A 16,744-nucleotide genomic window follows, 5' to 3' on the forward strand; every position below is an offset into this window, starting at 1 on the left:
AGGAGTTTTCTGATATCAGATTTCTAGAGACACGAGTGTTTAAGCAAGAAATAGCATTTTGCATTTTAACACGTTAGACCCATGTTATCCAATTGCAGGGAGTGCACACACAGTTTTGAGAACTCTGGGTCAGATTATAAAGCTTTACTCTGCTGAAAATAAAGATCAGATGGAATTTAAATGAATTTAATGTTGCAAAGAACTGCCTTGAACATGCTGTGACCTGTGACGCCGCATAGCCAGCCTCGTCTGTTTACCCAATTACAGCCTTAAACTTCACTGCTCGCTTTCACAAGTTACACTCAGAGGAAAAACAGAAAGCACAAAAATGTCCCGGTGCATTTACTGTCATGAGATTTTTAAGTGACACACGCGTACACTATAAAATGGCTGATGTGGAGTTTGGCAACTCTTTTTGACTTTAAACATCCGTGACAGTGAACACACCCCAAACCTGCCTGGGCACCTGGATTTTTTGCAACCATCCTTAGTATTACTTGAATCTGGAGATGTGTGTGTGTGTGGAGAAAATAAAAATTTAATATTACTTTTTTTTTCTTATTTTGGTTTCTTTTTCAGTTTTAATGACTTGTAAATGTATTTTCTCTACAACTGTGAAAACTCTGGTCTAAATAAATAATTTTAAGAGAGCTTTTAAAAGGTATTTTGTTCTTTTAATTGTCTTTACACAGGTTTAGAAGACCTTTGAGTTATGTTCAATGGAGATTTCTGGTTAGTCAAAGATATTAGGCAAAGGAAAGGCAAGAGATTATGAAGAATAAGGAGCAACAGTTAAACTGACAGATATGTAAAAGTTTTCGTTATCCAATAACAAAGGGAAAGGTTCTCACTAAGACATGGCTTATGGTTGACAATAAAGTCATGTGATGGGTGACGTTCCATAGATTTAGAGTTCATACCACAATATGCTGTATTTTTGTCTTGAAATTAACAAAGTGTCGACACAAAACTTGTAACAGCTTTAAAAAAAACAACCCAACCCCCCCCCCCTAAAAAAAAAAAAAAAAAAAAAAAACTACCACTGTAAAACTGAAGACAAAAAGGCATCATGGAGGACACAAGCTGGTGTTTCAGGCGACCCCTGACGGATCCCAGCAGTACTTCTGTCCACAGTCCAAAGCGGACAGTCTGTCCATGTCTGCGTCGCTCAGTGTAAAGTCAAAAAGTCTGGCGTTCTCCTGTATTCGGTCTGCGTTTGATGACTTTGGGAGCACAGCGACACCCTGCTGCACCGCCCACCGCAGCAGCACCTGAGGAGAGGGACAGAAGAACCTTAAAATGTTTGCAATAAAAACAAAGGTATACCCAAGATAGCAGAGCGAGTGGGCTCACTTGTGCGGGGGTGCGTTGGCACTGCTTTGCCACCTCCAGGACCACAGGGTCAGTAACCAGATCTCCTTGGCCTAAGGAGGAATATGCTTGGAAACAGACTCCATACTCCTCACAAACACTCTTCAGCTCTGCTTGGCACAGACGTGGGTGAAACTCTACCTGAAGAACACAAAAAAAACCGTGAGATTTCAAACAGCTGCTAATGTCTTTCACTGTCCTCCATTCAAACTCCTGCACTGTACCTGTAGAACTGCAGGGGGGACTTTGCAGCTCTGCATTAGTTCTCTCATGTGAGCCACTGTATAGTTGGACACTCCAATGGCCTTCAGCTTCCCCTGGCCATGCAGCTCCTCCAGCGTGGCCCAACTCTGAGCTCGGTTTCCTGGGATCAAATATTTATTAGGACCTCATCTCTGCCGTTACTCAATGCCTGCTATGTTGCAGTGGAGGAATGAGAGAAGACAGCTTGAATGGGTTTTGTGCAGTTAGTGCAGCAATGAAATATAGATCACTCGAAACACCTGGAAAAAAAAAAAGTGGAGTCTACCTGGGTTGCTCTGATCAGCCACTGCTAGACCCTGCGTGCCAGGCCAGTGAATCAAATAGAGGTCAATGTAACCCAAGTCCAGCTGAGACAGGCTGTGAAGGGCACCTTCCATAGCCCGCTCACCCTGATCCTTAGGGCCCAGCTTACTGAAACACAGGAAGAGAAACAGGGATCTGAATGAGCAGCGCAACACCTTAAGTCAGCTTTAGAAGCCCCAATGTGTTCTCTTAGAAATCATGTGTCAACTTATGCTTTAGAAGCCTGTGCATCACCTGGTTATGAACACATCCTGTCTGGTCAAGCCATGCTTGTGCAGGAGCTCCCTCAGGGATCGGCCCATGTCGGCTTCATTCCGGTAGACAGCTGCACTATCAAAGGCCCGGTAACCCGCAGCCAGGGCGGCATCCACGGCGCGATACACTTCTTCAGAGCCGTGCAACTTGTAAGTCCCCAACCCCAGGAGGGGCATTTGAACCCCAGTATTCAGGGTAACAGAGGAGGTGGTGGTGGACGACATCCTGGACTGCAAGGCCCTTCTTTACTTTGCACCCTGTTAGGAATAACTGGTTTGCCAAGCTCTATCAAAGACGGATAGAGAAAGTGAGTTTAGCTGGTTTTCTGCTGCCCTTTGCCCCATTTTGTGTGTTACATCACTGGAAAATTGCTTGAAAGCACTTCCTTAAACTTGGTAACAATACAGATTTTATCTTGTTCCACTAGAGACTTTTTGGTGCTTCTCTAACGCAAAATAAGAAAGGCAAGCAACACGAAGATGTAAACTAACATCACTAATTTAGCTGGTCACAGTGTATGAAGACTATGACACTTGAAGAGCACTTTTAATAATTTCTGTAGGCAGACACGTGGACATTACAATGCAGGAAGGGGACGGCATACTCTAATATATAAACAATTTTACGTGAAAAATATTTCCACCCCACCTTTTTTTCACCTCAAGTGACTTCTTTAGGAAAGGCGGTGCATACACTGGCAGTGTCCTCTCAAAGAAATTACTAACAAGTTATAAAGCAAAGGTAACTTCCAGCATGAGCACAGTTTCCTACTACTAGCTACCATATGTGGTCAGCTGACAGTCACGTGACAGTTGGGTCGGTTTTCGCCGTCACCATAGTGACACCTGCTCTGACACTGTGGATTGGAAGAAGACGTGAGGGATCCAACGAATCACAGCAGCCCGAGCGGCCGGAAGGCGGGAATATATCCTGCTCAGCAAATCTCGAGACGAATCAGACGTTTGATTGACGGATACAGATTTAACTGTTCACGGTCTGCTTGAGGTCGGAGATAACCCAGTGAACGAGGTAGCGAATTCGAGGTCGCAATTTTAAGCATTAGACAATACGGTAATTAAAAAAAAACTAAAGCGAGAAAGAAATTTTGTTTTTCTAACATATGTAAGGACAGTACTGCATGTGAAATCTGCCCTGTATAGCTATCTGAACATTTTCTCCCTGCTGTATTTCCTATTGAATCCTCACTATAACAATGAATACATGAATTGGCAAATTTTCTCATTTTATTTCCTAAGCTCATTTAGGTCGACTATGCCGTTGCAGGCCTTCTCATTTCCTCTCCCAGAAACTCGATTCTTTAAAGCAGGGAGTTTCATCTACAAGTTCACGATCAGAGGAGGCTCCAGCTACAGGCAAGGCAGTGTTATACACAGTGTTTCGTACTCAGGCTCTAGTTTATATGTGTACAGCTCAGAAAAATGAAAGGAAGGCTTTTTAATCAGAGTATAGCTTAATATTAGCTAAACTTCAGCAATATTGATGTGGTCAGTTAAACAGCAGATGGGGTTGTTAATTAGTTTCAGCTGCTGCAGTGTTAATGGAATTAACTAAAGGTTCACAACAACTGGGCGACAATAAGACAACCCCCAACACAGCAACGGTGTTAGAGGGTGGACGTCACTGACATTTTTCCCCTCCTGATCGTTTGTCACTATTTTTTTAACTAGTTTTGCATCTGGCTAGTATCACTGTCACTGCTGATAGCATGAGTTGATACCTGGACTCTACAAAAGTTTCACAGGTAGCGAGACTCCTCCAGGATGCCCCGACATTCTCGGGCTTGCATACAAGCACGTAGGGGCCATGCAAATTACTGGGGACCATTTTGAGTTGCTCCAATGAAATTTCGGCCCATTTTCAGAGTTTTTCGAGTTCAGTTACTCTCTAGGTTGATAATTTTCATTTTCAGGAAATTCTGCATGCTTTCATTCCTAATACACGACTCAGTCAATATCAGTATAGTTATCAAGCATCGTAGTCACAGTGAGAGACAACTGTAATGCTAAGCGCCTTTAAACCAAGCGTCTCTTTAGTCTTCTACTAAACAAGGCTTTGTTTGAGATCTGATGTGTTTTCAAAGTGTTCCTGTGATTTTTGTGATTAGTGCGTTTTGCCTCTCTTCAGTATAGAGAATGAACCAACGTCACATCCCCACATAAAAAAGCAGAAATAAACATGGTAACAGTCGAATCCTAATTGTGTGCTAGTGAAGACTTTCTTGTTTGCTCGTTTCTTAGTAGTCTTTCTCCAAACCAGAATGAGCTTTACTAGCATTTTCAGCTATGAAATAATTTAACTGTGTCTAAGCCTGAGACGATTCCACTTCCACGTGTATGTCTTCAAAGCAGAGCAAACCTGCAGCACAGCTTCAAATCAGTACACGCGCTGCAGAGAAAGTAAGGATTCAGGTTGCACCTACCTTTTTTCTTCTTGCCACGTGGGACATCCCTTTTCCTTTGATAGTCTAAGTTCTTTAAAGCACTGTAAAATGTTTTCAATCCCCAAATCAGTTGGGGAAACAGCTGTGCTTCAAGCTTTGATGATTTCCGTGCTTTTAATGCCACTCTTTATAAGGGTTTCTGTTATATATCACGATATATGATTCCTGGCAGTTATTTTGATCAGCAAAAGAGAAACATATCTCACTGGAGCTGTATGTCTATATTCCAGGATAATGCCCCATAATAAAAGTCTGAGTGATCCTTGATTCTGCCTTAAAGCTATTTTCTGTTATTTAAAATACAACATACATGTTTTTTTTACACATTTAAAGCCCTGCGGCACTTAACCGTTTCTATTTCTGTCAGGACAACTTTAATCAAAATATTCTCACCACAGTGTGTCATATTTGGTCGTACAGTATGGCTCTGCTCTGGTGTCCACCCATACTCTATCAAAGCAGCAGCAGCAGCAGAACCTCAGTGGTAACAGAGGGGGTGGAGGTGGGTTGCAAAGAAGCTTGCAGTCATCGAAAACTATTCATGCTGAAATGGTTTAAATAGCACAGTTCGTATGGGAATTCCAAGCAGGATGGCCAGGTTGATAAAAAGCCTTTAGTGACACGATAGATATTATATTTAACCTTACTGCTTTTGTAATAAGTTGACAACTTCTTTAAGAGAGAAACTTTATGTGAGCATCAAATGGGTGTGTCTCAACAGCCAACAGGATGTTATGGGAGAAGTCGCCTTCAATCAGGAATTAGAGGTAATTGTGGATCCTTCTCAGCACCCATGTGTTCTTTCACACACTGTTCTTTTTTAGATCCTCTTTTCATGTTTGTGCCTCTTCTTCTCTGTTTTAAGGAAATTATTAGAACCGTTCTTGGCAACCTGGATGACCTTCAGCCCTTCTCCTCCACCCATTACATCATCTTTCCTTGTATCCTTCACCTCTGCATCATCTCTGCGTTTAAGCGCCTTTCATCCCTCAATTTGACCCATTATTTCTCTACCTATGCTACTAAACTGATATAATACAGTCCATAGGTATGTAATAAGGATCACAGAAGTCAAAATGTGAATGGTAGCTCCTGCCTGGTGTATTTTGTTAACTGTAGCTGTCAGATAAGAAACAGTGGGAGAGTGTGTGCAAACATGATGAGATGAATCTGAGCATCTACCCTTTCACTCTTATCCTCTACCTGGAGAAAAACATGCAGAACGGTGAGGGCAGCTGCACGTCTGCTGGATATCTTGCAGCTTTAAAGCTGACGTACTAACATAACACACTATAAAGTAAAGGAAGCTTCAACTAAACTGACTTTCACCTTTTTTTTTTTTTAAATTATGTTTTAAGGACAGAATCTGGGAAGAGAGATTTAATTCGTCACCCTTATTTATCTTTTTGTGTCATCAAAAGCAAGATGCAAGCAGAGGCATGGACGAATACTTTATAGAGGTTTAGCAGTTTTCTATTCTTTATTTTATGCCACCTTGTTGCTTCTCCTCTGTCCATCTCTTAAGGATGACTCCACTTCATCTGACAGATAAAATATGTCAAATGGCCCATAAAATATAACAATACATCATAACACAGCTATATTGTGCAATACCTAATATTAACTGTTTTCATTTAAAATTATGGCTCCAAAACAAAAAAATTCTTTCCCTGTTGGTTTACACCTGCCTTCTTTATAACTCATCTTTAAGACACGAGGAAATAAGGGAAGGAATCAAAGAGAGAAAATCTTGGGAAATGAGAACAATGATCAAGGATAGTGTTCAGGGATGATGATATCTCATGTCAGTTTATTTGTGTTCTTTCAGGGTCTCAATCAGTGGAGGTGAGTGGATTATTATGTTACTCACAAGAGTACACGAGAGAATGTTTACATTTTATATTCAAACTATTAAACAAAGAAATATATGTTGCTGTGGTTAGTGCCGAAAAGTTCTGCTCTGAACACATAGTTTAAAGTTAAAATCAGTGACTAGATGAAAGGTTGTATGATGTTTTCCTTATAATATAATAGAGTGCAATCAGGTAATACAACAGTACAGTCGAGCTGGGAAGTCATTGAAGCGTCTTTCTGTAGGAGAATGATGTAAGGCAGCACATCCCTTCCATTCCTGAGCCTCAGTTAAAGAGAGATTCACCACTAGAGGAGGCCATACTAAAGGACTTAATCAATGACACGGAGGCCGAAAACAGGGTGGCAGTGACTGGGTGAGTGTTCTCTCTCTACATACATCTCTCACAAACTGCATTTGCTCCATTTGTAACATTTAAAATTGTCTTTGAAAATGTAAAAATTGCATATCTTCAACACTCACCTGGTTCTCTTGTGACAAGTTTTATGCTAATGGAAAACAGCAGAAGTTGCACTTGGTTTGAAGTGAAATGGTGAGCTAGTTGAAGGTGGCGAGAGAGCAGACACATAGTTAGCTACTCCCCTAAGTTGGGCATAATAAACCCACCACATACTTTAACAGGCCAAATAAACGTGAGATGATGGGTGGTGGGAATGAACAAAGAAGTAGAAAAACGAACCGGCAGCAATACAAAGCTGTGGTACAACCTGGAATCGTCTTGGAAAGCGAAGATGGCACAACAGAAGAAGTGGACCGCCAAGTTCACAACGAGACACTCCGAGTTTGGCTTGCTACAATCGGTAGAGACATGAAAGACCTTACGCAAGAGCTAAAAACCGAACTAAGCACTTTGAAAGGCAAACTGAAAAGAGAGTTAAAAGAAGAAATTGGTGCTCTTCAGCAGAAACTTGAGCGCGAGCCAACTGAGCATGTAAACAAACTATAGACGTAGAAGGTGAGCCTCACTGAAGCCCGGATGCACATAGCAGATGGAGTTTTATCTTCAAAGCTGATGTTCGAAGCAGGAAAAATGAAAAAGCGTAACGATTTGAGTGAGTCTAACAAGGACCAAACTGTGATGGCTGGATTACTGGGTCAGAACGTCTCCAAAACTGCTGCTCTTGTAGGGTGTTTCCGTCTGCAATGGTCAGTATCTATTAAAGTGGTCCAAAGAAGCAACAGTGGTGAAACAGAGACAGGGTCATGAATGGCCAAGGTTCGTGGGGAGGCTGGCCTGTGTGGTACGATCCAACAGACGGGCTACTGTAGCTCAGATTGTGGGAAAAAGTTATTATTGGTTCTGATAGACAGTTGTCAGAATACACAGAGTATCACAGTTTGTTTGCATAACCACAGACCAGTCAGGGCAGAGCTTTAATCTCAATGTGTAACATACCGACGATGTGTCACACCCCTAGGTGTCACATAGTAACGAGAAAGGTACCCTTCCGTGTCCTTATCAAACGCTTTGTGTTGTCAATTGAATCCAATAGAAACATGCTGATAATTTGTCACAGTCATCGGTATGTTCCACGTTGGGATGAGAGCGTGTTGGTCAGGGTGTCCATGGTGGCCCCTGTCCACTACTGAAAGTACCAACAATGGGCATGTGAGGATCAGAACTAGACCACAGAGCATTAGGGCAAGTGGCATGGTCAGATTCCACAGCACACCTTCACGGGTCTGGTGAAGTCTGTGCCTCGACAGGTCAGGGCTGTTTTGGAACCCAAAGGGGGACAGATTTGACTGGACAATTTAAATCGGACCAACACAACAACAACAACAAAAAGCTGTCCAGTTCTGCTTCCTCTAAATTAGATCCAGCTCTAGATTTAAAACCAATGCAAACTGCAGAATAACATTGTTCTTATCCTGACTTCATGGATTAATCCGTTTGCTCCCTGTACATTTTATAATTGATTTTAAGATAATAATAACTTCTAAAGCACGCCCGGACCTGCCCTCTGCTTCATCTGAGCCAGTCACAGCGTTAGATCCACGGATGGAGCCTTTCCAAAGTCAAGTTTTCAGTCTGAAGGTCATCATCCTTTTTCAATTGGGGCCTTAGAAGAGGACATAAAGCTTGTAGAGTCAGTTCCTTTAAGGACTTGCTTTTTATGTGATGACATCTTTTATCGCCCTTTTTCTCACTTTTTTTCTATTGATTAACATATTTTAGTCTTCTGGTGTATTCCTTTTTTATTTAATTGTTATAATTATTATTGTTATGATGATTATTATTATATAGGATCGGCTCATAGCTGACATACTTTTGGCTGGAGGACTGCACCAATGCACATCTTGTAGCTTCTGTATTGGCTCTGTGTACACGCAGAGCTCGACAAAGGGTCACCCAGTGGGGGCCTTAACCCTCGTTTAGATTTACTCTATTTCAGGTGAAATAAGGTGACTGAGTCACTGAGGTGACTGACATAGGTAAACTTTCTCGGAAAGAAGCCAGTGCATATTTTTGTGTTCTCCTTCGGAGTCCATTTATGTTGCTGTTATAAGACGATGCGAACAATAAGAGGACACTTGTTCATACAAGTATTATACACGCACAGTTTAGGGATCAAAATCAGTGTCCTTGCTCATAAAATTACTAAGTCATTCATTTTGACGACCACTTTGTTTCACACACACAAACGCACGCTTCAGTGGTTCTTGCAGTTATGAAACAGGCAAGAGGCGCCACCTCAATCACTCTGACAGTCAGATCAGTGGGGCGAAAATTATTATTTGAAATGTGTGCACACACATAAACAAGGTCTCGTGTTCCATCTAGTTTGTTTTAACTTATGTAAACAGAAGTGTCTCCTTTTTAAAACTCAGGAAACACACACACACCCTGCAAACGGCACAGCCTCAAGCTTCAGAACCAATTCACAGGAAATAAAATTTCACTGAGATTTTTAAGCCTAGTCTTGAAAGTAGAGATAGTGTCTGTCTCCCGAATCCAAACTGGAAGCTGGTTCCACAGAAGAGGGGCCTGAAAACTGAAGGCTCTGCCTCCCATTCTACTTTTAAATACTCTAGGAACAACAAGTAGGCCTGCAGAGCGAGAGCGAAGTGCTCTAATAGGGTGATATGGTACTACAAGGTCATTAAGATAAGATGGGGCCTGATTATTTAAGACCTTGTATGTGAGGAGCAGGATTTTGAATTCAATTCTGGATTTAACAGGAAGCCAATGAGGGGAAGCCAAAACAGGAGAAATATGCTCTCTCTTTCTAGTCCCTGTCAGGACTCTTGCTGCAGCATTTTGGATTAACTGAAGGAGGGAGTTTTTAGGACTTCCTGATAAAAATGAATTACATCTCTACTGTTTTCCTGTGAAGCAGGATCAGTTATAGTTAGGCTCTCAATTGTATTTTTAACACAAGCCACCATTGGTTCACTTTTCTCTTTTCTGGGCCTTGACTCTAAATGATGGTTATTTTCAAGCCTCTATGTATCTGGATTTAGAAGTTCTTGTTTTTTGCACACAAATCATATAAGCACTGCTGTTTTTAAGATTTCTGGCCAATCGGAAGCTTTCTGAACCAGAAAGTTTCCTTAGTCACAAGAAAAAATGAATAGTTTAGTGCCCTTAAGGGCGCTTGTAGAGTTTCTTTGTACTTGCTCACTGACCTAATATAGTGTGGATGGCAGATTATGTTAGATCTAAAGATGTACAAGGATATTTCATGGAAGGTTGGCTTTTTTTTTGACATGTACTATTTTGATAAGCAGACACTTGATCCAGTATAAGGAAGCAGTTAATGATGAAGCTTATGCGCAAATTTCATACACAACTGGCATTGTGTAGTTATTTGCTCACATGGCAAAGTACTTCCACTACATTTCTCCCACTGTAATCTACACACTTCCATGTGAGACCCTCGCTAACTCGGTTGTACTGGCTCCCATCAATTTCAGGGTCCACTTTAAGATGCTGTTTTTAACTTTTAGAACTCTGCATGGACAAGCACCAGCATCTTAAAGTGGACATTTACATCCATACATCCCTAGCAGGTGGTTGTGAACAGGGCCTGCCTGCTGCGAACTAAAGGAGGCAGAGCCTTTGCAACAGTGGTGTCATGGTCCTCGGTCGTTGACCCAGCATTTTGTGTTTCATTTTGGTGTCATCTTATGTCTTGTGTTAATTCTTATTTTATATTAGGGCTTAGGGTTTGGGTCTTGTGTTTAGTGCTTTAGTGTTCTCCCTCCTGTGATCTGTTCGTGTCCCTGAGTTTGTCTTTGTGAATTTCCTGTTTTACTTTGAAGGTCTGTTATCACTGTGTCAGCTTGTGTTTTCCTGTCGTCTTGTGAATTAGCATCTGCTGTGCTTCCCTCCTGTGTGCCATTACCTGATTACCTTTTGTGTGTACATATCGTGGGTGTCAGTCTGTGCTCCTTGTCGGTTCGTCTGTGTAACCTGTGTCATTCTGCGTCTTGTGGTCATCTCTACGCCACACTCTGATCTTCCTTCCCAGCTCTTCATCCCCTGCGTGCCTCCTTACGTTTTCCCCGGCTGTGACTTTGTGAGTTATGGTTTTGTTATTATTAGTTTTCCCCAGTTTAGGTTCATGTTTAGTTCTGCCCTCGTCTTTTGTTATCGAGCACTGTAAACAAACCTCACTCGCATCTCCACCACTGTCTGCAACTTGGGTCCTCATTCACTCCACCACGGCTGCTGCCCCAGCTGTGACAAGTGGCCCCAGACTCTGGAGATCTCTCACATTGAGCCTGAGATCTGTGGTGTCTTTTAAAAAGCACCAAAAAAAAAAACTTTTTAAACTTGCTTTTGGCAAATAGTTGGTTCTTATTTTGCTCTTTTTTTGTGTGTATTTTATTTATTTCTTGTCATTGACCTAGCAGATTAAAGTTCTTGGACTAACATGTTTTAACAGTAGGTTCTTTATTTGGCCAGACTTGGGTGGTGCTTTCTGTGAAAATAGTAGAACCTACTTAGAGAATGACAAAAGCTCTGATAGTTTGCTGTTACTGTCACAGTGTCAGAGTTTTTAAGAACTGTGCAGACTAGTTACAGTTAGTAGAAATGTAATAAATGACCAAAGATCTGCCATCAACGATGTGATTCCGGGTTCTGACTTATGGTGATAGAAGTTAGCTAGTTGCTGTGTGTCCCTTAATTTTTGAAAGCCAGCATTAAAGTGCAATACCACTCTCTACTATCTTGGATATGTATATACTAATATGAATACATTCATTTTTTTTAAGCAACATGGTGATCGTCAATATCCCCCCCCCCCAAAAAAAAAGTCTGCTGGGTTTTTTTTATGTGTGTAATTTGGTCATATTATCATATTTTAAAGACTGCTAGTTCGTTCGAGGCTGGGTGTCATGCCCAAGAAAAAAAATCCTTCAACAATCCCAAAATTTTATCCTGGGATCTGCAGGTAACTGTTGCAACTGTTGTGCCACCTTGCATGCGTCACCAATCACAAAGAAGCTGAACACAAATTTCAAAAGACCAGGCCTCAACGACAGAGATGTTTGCTGTAGTGAGACAGCTGCTCATCAGAAGAACCTCAAAGCAGCTGTAAAGCCAGTTGAAATTTTGATTGCTTGTTCCTCTGCCTCAGGGACTGGGTCAGGTACTTGCATTCACTGATCGTACTACGGTTTGTGAATAATAGCAAAAGCATTTAAAGGTTATGTAAGGCCTTGTTTCTAAAAACTGAAGTAGACATGGAATTGGACTTTTTAACAACATCCTAAGCAAATACGCAAAGGACTGAATGCTGATAGATGGGCTAGATTTAAATCCTATTTTGAATCCTCAAATGTATCACCTTAATCTGTGGAGCCACTATTTGCTTGTTAAAATAAAAAAATCAAAGGCGAACATTTTCCATTTGATGACAAAGGTATCGATCTGTGGTAGCCGAGCGAGCATAACGCACACTTAAACGATCACACCAACACACTTAAATCAGGACAATTATTGCCGAGGCAACCAAAACTGACTGACAGATCTTCTTGTATTTATAATAAAGTTCCTCAGATACTTGAAAGTTGTCTGTGTCTAAATTACAGCAAGTTGGACTTGGTCAGTGAGCACTCTCAGGGAAAGACCAAAGAAGATCCAGGACACGTTGACAAGGTGATCCTTTCCAGTTCGACGTTTTACTCGTAACTTCTGATCGATTCTCACACTCTTCCGTGTAAAATTGAAGCGTCAGTCATTGTTTAGAGTTACGATTCCAACGCTTCAAACTCTAATGTCAGTCTTGTAACACCCTTTCATTTCCTCTCTGACACACACACTCTTGTAGCATCTTTGTCTTTATTGCAGCCCGAGGCTAACATTAGCGCAGACAGGTAGGATAACGAGTGTCATTAAGGTTAATAATAGCATTACATCAGACACAGAACTCTGTAATTGTGTGCATGTGAGAGAGTGGTGATGTGCTTTGGTTTAATTAGCAGTAAAATCCAAAATTACCCCTCTCTCCGTTCCTTTCTCGTTCATGCCCTTTCATCTAACCTGATCCTCTGTTTCTACATTTGTCCACTCTGTCTTTTTCCACCTCTCGCTTCTGTTCCTTTTTTTCCCCTTCAGCATTTGTTTCAAGTGGAAAAAATGATTTAAACTTGTTATGTCAGCCCTTTGAGTTATTATTGTCTTAACGCTGAGAAGGAAGTGTCGATACAAGTCTGCAAGCTTTAAAAAGAATTATGTTCGAACGTTGTGGTCTTGATGATGTTAATGTACATACGAGCTTTAAGAGAAGGATGGCAAACATTTTTATGAAATTAATTTCAATTTAAACTAATGTTGACTGCAAATTTGTGGTTATTTTAAGGCCGTAGTTTGCTTTTTACATGTAGTTTTAGTAACCCAGGACTTGTCTGTGAAGGTTCTCAGTCATCCAGGTCATCGTAGTCAAAGGAGCTTGCAAAGAAAAGTGTCTGGACTTCTTTAAGTTGCTTGAAGACGTTTCACCTCTCATCCGAGAAGCTTCTTCAGTTCTAAGGTCAAATGGTGGGGAGTCCCAGATTTAAACCTAGTGGGAGTATCCCCCCACAGAGGGACAAAAGGACCCCCTGATGATCCTCTAATCGCCTGAGCCAAGGTGTGAAACTGGGTGTGGGTCCCAATCAGCCAGGGTTTCGGGTGTGTTCATTGTGAAACCTGGCCCCACCTTATCATGCGAATTCCTGAGGTCAGATGGCCCAGGATGTGAGTGGGCGTTAAGGCGTCTTGGGAGGGAACTCAAAACTGGATTATAGATGGCAGACAGTTGGTGTGGTAAACCACCGCCTCTGTTCAAAGATGGTCGCTCACAGTGGACATAGATGGCTTCTTTCACTCCTCTCTGTTCAAAAATTGGATGCCAATGTTCACATTTTGGACAGAGAGGACAGATGGTTTGAAAGAGGAGTGAAAGAAGCCATCTACGTCCACTGTGAGCGACCATCTTTGAACAGAGGCAGTGGTTTACCACACCAACTGTCTGCCATCTATAATCCAGTTTTGAGTTCCCTCCCCAGACGCCTTAACGCCCAGTCCCATCCTGGGCCATCTGACCTCAGGAATTCGCATGATAAGGTGGGGCCAGGTTTCACAATGAGCTCACCCGAAACTCTGGCTGATTGGGACCCACACCCAGTTTCACACCTTGGCTCAGGGGATTAGAGGATCATCAGGGGGTCCTTTTGTCCCTCTCTGGGGACGATACTCCCACTAGGTTTAAATCTGGGACTCTCCACCATTTGACCTTAGAACTGAAGAAGCTTCTAGGATGAGAGGTGAAACGTCTTCAAGCAACTTAAAGAAGTCCAGACGCTTTTCTTTGCAAGCTCCTTTGAATAACCCAGGACTTCACTTACTGAAAGAATTTTGTGGTCGCATTTGGCTGTTTCTGTTCACCGAAACAGCCAAATGTGCACTTGCTGGTCACCTTATTACTGTTCAGTAAACCTTGCTACTATCAGTTTGGCTCAGCTTTTGCCTTCAGAACTACCTTAATTTCTCATTACACAGATTCAACAAGGTGCTGGAAAGATTCCTCAGAGATTTTTCTCTGAGTCTTTCACATGACAGCATCACATAGTTGCTACACATTTGTTTGCTGAACATCTGTGATGTAAGTCTCCTGTTCCGCCAGATCCCAAATCTACTCTATTGGATTGATCTGGTGACTGTGGAGGCCATACGAGTACAAAGAACTCATTGTCATGTTCAAGAAACCAGGTTGAGATGGTTTGAGCTTTGTGACGTGTTGCGTTATCATGCTGGGAGTAGGCATCAGACGATTGGCTCACTGTGGTTGTGTACCAATGGATGTGGTCAGCAACAGAATTCAGAGAGGCTGTGGCGTTTAAATAATGCTAAAGTAGTACTACGAGACCCAAAGAGTACCAATTGTGTACCACTAACACCAACTTGAGCCATTCATATAAGGCTGGAGGGATCTATACTTTTATGTTTTTACACCACATTCAGACCAAGTTGAATTTTGCTGCAGAAATCAGACTCATCAGACCAGACAACATTTTTCCAATCTTCAATTGTCCAGTTATGGTGACCTCATGAATTGTACCCTCAGTTTCCCATTATTAGCTTACAGGAGTGGTACCTGGTGGGGTCTTCTGCTGCTATAACCCATCTGTTTTAAGGTTCCACATGTTTAGCTTGAACTTCAGCAGGTTGTCTGGACCATGTCTTCACGTCTAAAGCCATTGAGCGATGCAATGTGATTGGTTGGTTACATATTTGAGTTAACAAGAGTTGAAAAAGTGCACATAACAAGTTGGCTGTTGAATGGACCACTGAAAACCTCATACTGGCTTAGTTAATGCATCTCTTCCTATGCCCTTTTGTGGCTCTGTCCTGGTCAATTCACATACTTGAACATTTTAGATTTGTTTTGGGGGTATTTGGGTTTTTTATGCTTTTTGGGGTTATATCACCATATGGGAAAAGTGGTGAAAACAAGTTATAGCAGGTGTGTGTTATTTATCTATATTTTCTTCTCTTTTTTAAATAAAAGCAGCCTGAGATAGTACTGCAGGAGCAGGGGACACCTGTGAGACCAGGATTTCTGAAGCAGCTGGCCAGGTCAGTATGACAGTGCAGTGCCAACACCATCAGTAGAGTTTTTCCTTGAATGCTGCAGGCAGACACAGCAGGGTAACAGTCAGACAGTTAATTGATTTTTTACACCCAGGGGAGAAACAAGAGCTGATTTGTACGGTCGATCTGCTGATAAAATAAGATGTCAAAGATTACAATGGGTTGGGAAGTCCCACTCTGCAGGAATGCTGTAATTCCTGTGCATGTAAGCACAGAAATTACAGTATTCCTGCGAAATGCCTGCTCACAGTCGCCCGATGTCCTTAGGCATATCAAGGACTGACATGAGCATGTTCTGAACGAGCATGCCAAACCATTTAACAAGTCTTTTCGTGGTGGTAATGAAATACGGTAGCAGCTCTGTGGACTGAGCCCAAGAACCCTGTCTTAATGTTATCAAATGTGCATTTCGTTCACTGCAACAATCTCTAAAAGTCTTTGTTTTTTTTCTTTGCAGCCATGTCTTCCCTTTCTCATTGTTCGTCAAAGATCCAGAGAATTAGAAAAGCATTTCCTCAGTAATATTACCAACTGAATTGTTTATTGATATGATGCGTGTACAGTGAGTCAGTGATGAATGAGGTTCATAGGAGCACAAACTCACTCAACATTTATCACTTAATTCAAGGCTGAATTTAAAGTTAAGCTTAGGGATAGAGGTTGTGGTTAGGCATGTTATGTGACCGCTTAAGTTTATTTGTGCGTGGTTGTTAAGAAAAAAAAAATAGAAAATTCACAGAAATTATTTTAAAGTTGCAGAATAGAAATTTATTGACATACAGTTTCATTACAAATTACACAGTGCATTGTTCCTCTTTTTCATTTCCAACATTCTTTGGTTTCATCAATAGATATTATTTACAAAATGACTTTAGTTCAGATTCTTAAATATAAATAAATTGTGTACATTCTTTGGTCTCATGACTGTGATTAGTGGTTACTACAAGAATGACATTCCTCATATATTTGAGCTTTACGTTGTTTCCAAAGACGGTATTTCAACTTTTTTGTTAATCGAAGTCAACAAAGACATGACTCGACTGTTTTATCGACTGCTATGTTTTCATTCATTTTATATTAAAGTCATTCTAAATCTGACTTTCGGTTCCTGCGAGTTTGATTATATCTGTGT

The 16,744-nt window shown here is 41.4% G+C and overlaps 2 protein-coding genes across 4 annotated transcripts; one reads left to right on the plus strand and one right to left on the minus strand.

Annotated features, from left to right (window-relative positions):
- Nucleotides 1-652: 652 nt before the first annotated feature.
- On the minus strand, nucleotides 653-2,997 carry zgc:101765 (putative oxidoreductase YtbE). The gene is made up of 6 exons (XM_004554338.4): nucleotides 2,842-2,997; nucleotides 2,173-2,478; nucleotides 1,901-2,046; nucleotides 1,596-1,735; nucleotides 1,354-1,512; nucleotides 653-1,271 (listed from the first exon to the last, which is right to left on the minus strand). The coding sequence occupies exons 2-6, from the start codon at nucleotides 2,415-2,417 to the stop codon at nucleotides 1,092-1,094; spliced, it is 870 nt and encodes a 289-aa protein (XP_004554395.2). The 5' UTR covers nucleotides 2,418-2,478; nucleotides 2,842-2,997; the 3' UTR covers nucleotides 653-1,091.
- Nucleotides 2,998-3,068: 71 nt separating this feature from the next.
- majin (membrane anchored junction protein) lies at nucleotides 3,069-16,710 on the plus strand. 3 transcript variants are annotated; one of them, XM_014411105.3, is made up of 10 exons: nucleotides 3,069-3,222; nucleotides 3,450-3,566; nucleotides 5,376-5,421; nucleotides 5,520-5,595; nucleotides 5,781-5,879; nucleotides 6,483-6,499; nucleotides 6,752-6,882; nucleotides 12,570-12,636; nucleotides 15,530-15,597; nucleotides 16,070-16,710. In XM_014411105.3, the coding sequence occupies exons 2-10, from the start codon at nucleotides 3,466-3,468 to the stop codon at nucleotides 16,113-16,115; spliced, it is 651 nt and encodes a 216-aa protein (XP_014266591.1). In that variant the 5' UTR covers nucleotides 3,069-3,222; nucleotides 3,450-3,465; the 3' UTR covers nucleotides 16,116-16,710. The 3 variants fall into 3 exon arrangements, with proteins under 3 accessions (XP_014266591.1, XP_004554394.1, XP_014266592.1); XM_004554337.4 differs by having other exon boundaries at nucleotides 15,533-15,597; XM_014411106.4 differs by having other exon boundaries at nucleotides 3,115-3,264.
- Nucleotides 16,711-16,744: the final 34 nt, after the last annotated feature.

The sequence above is a fragment of the Maylandia zebra genome, linkage group LG3 (assembly GCF_041146795.1).
Source record: "Maylandia zebra isolate NMK-2024a linkage group LG3, Mzebra_GT3a, whole genome shotgun sequence".
NCBI lineage: Eukaryota > Metazoa > Chordata > Actinopteri > Cichliformes > Cichlidae > Maylandia > Maylandia zebra.